General features: G+C 39.0%; 1 protein-coding gene across 2 annotated transcripts in view; it reads left to right on the top strand.

The window, feature by feature from the left end:
* The first annotated feature begins 4,382 nt into the window (after nt 1-4,382).
* The window catches only part of LOC110063373 (PR domain zinc finger protein 14-like), an 11,699-nt gene continuing 7,584 nt past the window's right edge, over nt 4,383-8,497 (top strand). Inside the window, exons 1-3 of one of the 2 annotated variants that reach the window (XM_020770347.2) lie at nt 4,384-4,575; nt 4,860-4,974; nt 5,218-5,392. In XM_020770347.2, coding sequence (XP_020626006.2) covers nt 5,236-5,392 — 157 coding nt within the window. In that variant the 5' untranslated portion in view covers nt 4,384-4,575; nt 4,860-4,974; nt 5,218-5,235. Of the gene's footprint in view, nt 4,576-4,859; nt 4,975-5,217; nt 5,393-8,497 lie in introns of both variants that reach the window. The other variant, XM_020770348.2, reaches the window with a different exon arrangement.

Raw genomic sequence — 8,497 nt, 5'->3', positions numbered from 1 at the left:
GACAGTTTACCTGTGAAACTGGCAATTTTTCCGGTTATTAGCGGAACAAATGACAAGTATATGATAATTACTGACCTCAAATGAATGAAGGAGACTGTGGACGTCCGATCTACGGGATAATTCAAACGATTTTAATGTAGTCGATCGGCTCTCAATGGTGACTTCCGGTGGAATTGGGTCGCTACCGCTCAGTTTAATATTCGAAAGATGTAAACAATTTGTCTCCCACAGAATGACTTCTTGATCTCCTAACCTGACTAACCTGAGTTTGATGTCAAATAAATCCATCTTTCATGACTAAAAGTTGAGTTTGACCATATAGAAGTCCGTTGTGCTTACATTTTTGACGTAGGCCAGGTTACATAGCATGTCGAAAGATGGCATGTCGAAAGATAGTTGCTCTGCACGTAACACTGAAAGCGGGTGTAATTCTTGCCTCTTTTCCTCGATGAACCTTTCACATGGGCTAAGTAACTGATATCCGACAGAAAATCCTCTATTGATTTCCTATCATTCATTCTGATTTTCAAAACTGCAAAAGACAAAATGCCCGTATGCGTTGCTGACTTTGCTTCTCTTCAAGCGTTTGCAGAGTGGCGCCAAAATGTTCCCAAGTGGGCGGGTAAACTTTGAAGTTTCCCAAGACTTTGAATTTTGATTGACCGGAAGTTGCAAGCGACGGTAAGACCTAGAAAACCTTTCCTCCACTAGGCTCTTCGTTTGTAAATAGCCAGTAGTTACGGCATGTATTTCAGAGAATTTATTTGAAAGTTCGACTGATCGTGCGACAGGAAGTCACGTCAACATTTTACCAAATTAGGTTTGGTGTTATGACAAAGCAAATACACGTATACTGAATGGTCATGTAAAATGGGGTTGACAATCCTTGGATTCACGACTCCTACGATTTGTGACATTTGAATAAACAAGACTCAGAAAAAAATATATATTACCCTCGATCCTCGACCCTCGACATGGGGCCCTCGACCCTCGACCCTCGACAAAAAGATAGACTCATTCTCCCAACAGCCGTCTAAAAATCGCAATTAGTTTATAATATGCACACACACCCTGACCCAGTTCAACCGGCCTCGTCTGATATGTAAACATAAAGCAGTTTTATGAAAACGAACTACCTTGGAAAAAAACAATTCCTGAGTGACTTCGTTTAGTTCTGTTTTTTGTTTTTTGTTTTTGTTTTTTCGCTACGCCTTCACAAAAAGTTAATGAACCTGCGCTTACCTCTTCTTTTCTGGACATGTTTCCGGCGAGGAAAGGATTTCGATTAGCTCGTCATGATCGTTCCCTTCAGTCTTTACAGCGCTGTTGAAATGAAACGAAACCGCGTAAACTTGTGAGCAGATTTTTACTAGCCTGCAGAGCAGGCGAGATTTTTTCGAGCGAGCGCTCACATCGTAAAAAGTTTAGCCGCCATCTTGAATTTTTCATGCAGTGGAAGACTGGGGAGAGAAAGAAAGTTTTACCAAGGGGTTGAATGATAGGCAAGAGGAAGGATAGGGGAGGGGTGGAGCGAAGAAAATCTCTCATATTTCATGATCATATTTCATATTTCATATTCTCATATTTCCCCTCCCCCATCCCCCACCGTCTAACATGGCGGTCTAAAAAGGCGGTCGCAAGGTTGTAACGCTAACTCGCCCCAATAAGACGCCTGCACTGCAGGCTAGATTTTTACGAAAGCGATCAGCTTTTAAGCTTACGTAACTCAGGAAACAGTCAAATTTCTGTTTGAAGGAAATGTTACCTGGCAATAGGACACGTTTCCTCGGTTTTGATGAAAACTGTCTGATATAGTTCTTAAGTATCGTCATCTTCAGATTCATCTTCTATGGTGATAGTCTCTTTCGCCTCACTCATGGTCGTATTAAAAAAATATGGAAGCTCTCGTGGTTTCGAGTCGTAAAAATTACTTTGTACTTTGGCCTTTGGCAAAGTAAACACTCCGTTAGTCAGGTGCCGTCCTGTTCAAGTATTTTTAAGGTGAAAACTACTTTTTTTTAATTTCATTTTTATTATTTTTATCTGATTTGTATTATATTTATTATTTTTATTTGATTTTTATCATTTTGGTTTTTTGTCAAGGTACCGGGTGGGTTCCGGGTAGGTTCCGGGGGTTCCGGTTCAAGGGGAACGAAGACGCTTGGTGCGAGGGTGCTTGCGCCTCCCAAGCATTGCACTGCCATGGTCCCTGAAGTCTTCCTTCAGTTTACGGTCTAACATCTAAATTTCAGTGAATAAAATAAATAAACATCTCCGTTCCGTGTCCCCAGAACAATACAATTCACTGATGATTTTGGCAGCGTCTAAAAATTTGAAAACGCAGCTCTGTTTCTACAGTTAGGCCTATCGTTAACACTAATCCGTTACGGAAACGGGGCTTTTCGAAAACGCTCTTCAAACCAGAGGAATTTGAAAAGGCCGGCTTTTGGACGGAAAATATTTTGAAAACGGAGCTTTTCGAGAACAATATAGTCAGCATTATCATTTGGTTTCCTTGTCCGGGTTTTCCTCAAACACAGATCCAAAATAACCGATGATTGTTACGTTTTTAATTTCCTCCGACGTGATGTCAAACGATAGCAACATCTCAACGCAACATATCGCAACATTGTTGGGCGCAGCGTGTTGCGCGCGTTTGGCCACCCTGTGGCGACATGTTGGGACATGTTGGGTGTTGTTGGCTCAAGTTTGAAAATGATCAAATTTTTCATGCAGCATTTGTGGATGTTGCATGATATTTACTCGTTTGGCCAGGTTCGTGCAACAATGTTGCACCCGGGCATGCGCACTAGTTCGATTTACAAGACCCAACATGTCGCAACACGTCGCAACAGGGTGGCCAAACGCACGCAACATGTTGTGCCCAACAATGTTGCGATATGTTGCGTCGAAATGTTGCGATCGTTTGGCCGGGGCTTTATATACCCAATTGCTCATTTGCCAACTCCCCAACAAAACTGATTGAAACAGTTTTGAAAAGTCCTTCATTAATTAGTCTCGGCACAGAAGCGTTTGAACTTTTCCCCCGGGACCGGAACGCTGTGGTTTTGGACTAAAAAAAGAAGTGACAAAAAAAATGCTTGGCATGAATAGACGCTCGGACTCGGAATAATGAACATACGGCCAGCAGAATCACTTAATTCCTTAAATTTGACACTACATTATGGAATCTTGTAACTCCAACTTTGTGTTTGTGGCCTTTCTTTGTGCTCTGACAATTATCGTCGCATTCGAAGTTACCTCCTGTGCAGGCCAACCAAACAGTCGCTAAGGACTTGGTTTTCTTTTCAAAAAACTAGGCTCCTAACTAGACCCTAGTTTCCTTCTTATGATGTAGTATTTATGTTTCTACCGACTTCCGGATTCTCCCGTATGTAAGCACGAGGAACGTGCCATGTGTCTTCAAAGAGATCTTGTCGCCAGTAGAAAGTTAACACTTTGTTGAAAGTCTTCGCTTAAGAAATTTATCTCGTTCCGTGGATGTTCTGTTAAATTGTTTGCTGTATCTACGAGATTGGATTTTTTCCTATGGCGAGCTTCTTTAAAGTTAAACATTTATTTACATTTTTCAGGTCGCTTTCGTGAACGTTAAACTTAAATAGTTCCCCAAATATGAAAAAAAAAAACATTTCTACTTAACAGCGAACTGTTTTCTTTTGTGCAATGCTTTCAAAAAGCAATTTTGCTGAAACTAATTCATGAGCGGCCCTCTAAGGGGTCCGTAATTCTCAGTGGACATTTGTCAACCAATCATAATTCTCGTTTTGATCTTGGACAAATTTGCCATGTAATTAATTGTCTTGTTTCATTGCACTGAGGACTCTGGTGGTTAGCAACCTGTATACAGCCCGTGTGGAATGCAGTAGTTAACACTTGTACTCTGAGCACCGGTTATCGGTGAGAGATTCAAATCCTTGAATTTCACACTTGACATTACTTTAATTTCTATGATATTCGTTCCCAAGAACAGCCGGAAATTGATCAAAATGTTGGAACACAGTTCATGACAAGAGTGAATTAACTATTCAAAACTATTCGACATCGCAAGTTTGAATAGAAAGTAGTTCATTAGGAGATTGGAAGACGATTTCATGTTATTGTTACTGTTGACACCCCTCAGAAACACAGACGACCTTTGAATCCAATTTTTCGAAGTGTCATATACTTTCCGGTTCCTTGTGCACGACTTCTCATAAAGCGCTTTTGTGTTTTTGTGAACTTTATCCAAGTGTGCTTAGAATAGTTACTCACATTTTAACAACATAGGGTCCACTGGGAATCAACTGAGAAAGCAAAAATCAATGCCGGTAGGAGGTGTGGCTTTGCCGAAAGACATCAATAATGACAGTGAAATTTTAAACAAAACGAGAGACAGATCCGAGAAACACATCCCAGAAACACTTTATTGGAATACGCATGCGCGCGGGGTGTATAAATTGGTGCGCGAAGATAGCCCGCGGGTAAAGCAAGAGTAGTGAGTGTGTCGTGTGCAGTTAGAGACGGTCCGCCTCCTACCAGCTGCAGCCTCCAGTCGGCATTAACAACTAGCTCAAAGTGAGTTTTCTAGATAGGAGTTAAATTCATCTACAAGTTTGCTTTCACGTATCTTTCTCGTATCTGTTACTTTTGAACTAGAAGAATTGAATTCAGTAATCCTGTTTACAAGTTAGATAAGAGCCTCACGTATGAAGACGAGCGTGCGTACCACCCACAACACGCACTTTGTGGATTAAGCTGATGGTTTGTTCAACCAAAATATCAATTCTAAACGAAAGCTTGATATTTGACTGCAGCTTGTTTATCTGGTCGAATCAAACTGGCTTGTGCTTACTTTACAGAATAATAACTCGACCAGCTCAAGCAAGCGAGCACGGGTTGCTCGCTGAATCGGACACTACTCTAACTCAAACTCTGCGTGAATGGAATTTTTTTAGTATTTCCACCGTAAAACAGGTAATATAGTTTTCTATGATATTTTTAGTTCGATAAATTTTCGTTAAATGCTTGCCAGTTGTTAATTCTCCAAGTTGAGGGCGAAGCTAATGTAATAATCAGGGAATGCAAATTTTTTTCCTTTTATTCGGGATTGTTGTTGACAAAGACGAAGTGTTACACGACAAGCTCTGAACACTAGGAAACACAACTTGGAATATTTACATTAAATAACCACTTTTATTGGCGTTTTTATTTACTTAGATTACATTTCAAGTCGAGATGCACAGGGAAGGCGACATAAGCCAGGAAAGCAGTGAATCTGCTGCAAACAACATACCAGTCACTGGGGAATTTACCCCAGAAGATCTGAACTTTTCACTTTTCGGTTACTTTACTTCCAAGGATAAAAACATCGGAGTCAACCGTTCCTCTCAAGGTAATGTATGACTTCATTCACAGTATCTTCGATACATTTCGGTCAGACTGATTTAGTTTATTTACTCTGGTTTACAAGGGATTACTGTACTTCTTAGAAAGTTCATTGTTATAAAGCTCTACCTATAGTTAGGAAACATGTTGTATGCTTTGTCATTAACTGTGTTGATTTTCTTTTGTTCTTTATGTTGTAATTATTGCCACGGCTTACGCTTTGCTTGGCGACACACAATGCGTAATCAAGACAAAACATCAAAAACAGAAAGATGCAAAGCGCCGTAACGAACTATTGTAATTGCTTCCTTTTCTATGGAAATTTTTCGCGTGCTTTCACTCTCCTGGGAAACAGTGATGAAAGGCTTTCTGCTTTCTTTATGAGGAACATTCTCTTAAAACAGCCGTGTTGCTTAGAAGCCGAAAGTGGGCAATTTTAAATGACTTCGAAAATTAAAAGCAAAAGTGGATTAAGAGAGAAAGCGCGCTTAAAAATATTGTCACTGCACCAACGCGAGCACAGAACAAAATCAAGTGAAACGAACTAGTCATGTAAGCAGTGTACCATGCTGTTAATGAAGTGTGTGCTCAATGTCTTTTGTGCGTAGCCTAATCGTTGAACTAGACAACCGCCACATTAAAAGCCACACGGCAGAAAGTTTCATAACACTATTTTGACGAGTCTTTAAGTAAAACAGGCTAACTATTAGAAAAGGAAGAAATACAAAATCGTATACGTTTTCACTGCGCTTTGATTCTCGTCGTTGGTTAGTCGTGACTGTGGGTGGAACAACGCCGTTTTGCGCATTTTAACATCGTTTATTATTGCAAGTGAGATTTTAAGTCCTTATTTCGCGAAGTTCCGGATACTTGCAACTATGGTTATTTCTTTTGACTGTTCTATTTTTGAGAGCTTCCTCAGGTTGAAAGAAAAAAACGACACTCATTTGAAACAGCAGCTCACATTGAAAGAGCTTTTTTTTTCGAGCTTAATTCATAAATGCCAAATATATTTTTTTAAAAATTAAGCCGTTTTCATTCCGGTCCGACTACACTTAGCTAGCTCAAGCCATGACAATAGAATGATTACATTTAGGACGCTGCAGGCAAACTCATTTCTGATTTTATCGACAAAAAAATCAGGCTACATTGAAGTCTTTTAACAATAACATTGCTTGTCTATCATTAAGATCAAGAAAGTAGAGCCGTAGTCCCTTATTGGGAAAATAAAGAAATGATTCACATAACAGTTTGATACACGAAGACAAGGCTTCATTTTGCAGTCAGGTGACAAAGGTTCTATCCTTAGAAAACAATAACCTGTTCTCACATCTTCACAATAGTTTAGTTCAATAAGAAAATTTAAAAATACAGCGAGCTTCCATTTACTGCTTCAAATAGAGGGCATACCCTTTACAGTATGGTCAGTATGTTTCCAGTCATTAAAAAATTTCCCGACAGTCCTGACAAGTATAAAGCCAAGCTGGATTTGCAAGCGACAGCGTGTTAATTGGTCCCTGCTGAAACGTGACTTGATTTAATTTTTAGTAAAAATCATATTACCTGCTATTATGCTTACAAGCAACGACCTTTCCATCTTAAGTAACTCATAAGGTAACTCTTGCCTTTTTGCTGCTAGTTATGGCATTTTAGAGAATGCAAGTAAAATTTTCATTTTGGTTTTTCATGTTTCGGGTGAGCTCAATTCTGTGAAGTGCTTCAAGTAACAAACTGAAGGTTTTCTTTCTACACGCAAAAGAAACGCCGGATTAAGAAAGTATGCTTTAAGACCGTTAATTTCTTTGTTTGAGTCCTCCAGTTGATTCTACCTTTGAAAAACTCCAAGTATTTCCGAAACTAAACCAGACACATAAGAGTGAATGCCTATAAAAATGGACTTAAATCGCCTATCAATGGCACAAGTCGAAAAATTGATTTCGCTTGTATTTTGTCCATAGATAGGTCCTAGTAAGAATAGAAACAGACCATAGTTAGTTTCTGCTAATACAGCTTTCTTTGGTAGGAATATGCTAAAAACGATTTCGCCCCGATTGGGCTCAAAATCTACTTCCGGTTTTGCTGAATTTTCCGAATATTTGATTGCTTCGCGCTCCGCAGAACAGCTACTTGAGAATCTTTCATTGGATTTTATATTCAGTTCAGGTCTTCGTGGTATGACTGAGCGAAAAATAAAATAAATCAAAGTTAGTTTTGAGCCCGAAAAGAGATCAAACTGACACTTAAAATTTTACAATATATCGCAAGAGAATTATTGCATAAAAACATATTTTGCTATGGGCCATAACTTTAAATACCATGAAAACACTTTCTTCGGGTTAAATATACACCCACCTGTTAGGATATCAAAAAATATCTCTGGGAAAATGGCTTCAAGTCGCCCGCCTTGGCCTGTGTTTCTCATAGATTTTGCCCAAAATCCGCCGTTGGAATGTAAACAATTGCGTGACGCAGATAGCCACTCTGGAGTAAATATTCGTTTCCAACAATCCGATGAAAGCAATTTTTGAAACGTTGTGTGGATAAAATAATGGAAAATGTTTTTTTTTTGTTGTTTAAGTTAGTATAAATATATATATTTTTTCATTTGCATTGCAACACCCACGACATCCCCGATAACGAACGTGACTACAGTACTCCGGGAAATGATTTTCACACTTGTTTATTTTATTAATTTCACGGATAACTTACAATACAGTGGCAGTTTTAGAGACAATCTTAACCAATCCTCTATGGTTTATGGCAATTGAATCATTGACTGACATATAAAGTCAAGTGGAAATACCATAAATTCTATAAACTACTAACTGCGTGACGGCATCTCAGCTCTTCTAGCTGTGTAGAAAATTTGTACCTACACAATATGCTCAAACTAGAAAACCCGGACTTTCTTGAATTGAATTAACCGAGGAAGAAATTGCGTTTAAGTTTCAATCATACTGGGAAAAAAAAATCCATCTTTTCTACTTTGGTTGTTTGATCAATTAAATGAAATTTGCAGAGCATAGCACTGGTAGACAAATGAACATTACAGTGGTCGATCTAGGACTAGGTTTACACTAAAGGAGTTTTTTTGGATTCGTAAAAGTTCTCG

The sequence above is a fragment of the Orbicella faveolata genome, unplaced genomic scaffold (assembly GCF_042242905.1).
Source record: "Orbicella faveolata isolate gen_17 unplaced genomic scaffold, um_ofav_v1 contig_34, whole genome shotgun sequence".
Classification (NCBI taxonomy): domain Eukaryota; kingdom Metazoa; phylum Cnidaria; class Anthozoa; order Scleractinia; family Merulinidae; genus Orbicella; species Orbicella faveolata.
This window is presented reverse-complemented; position numbering and strand designations above follow the sequence as displayed.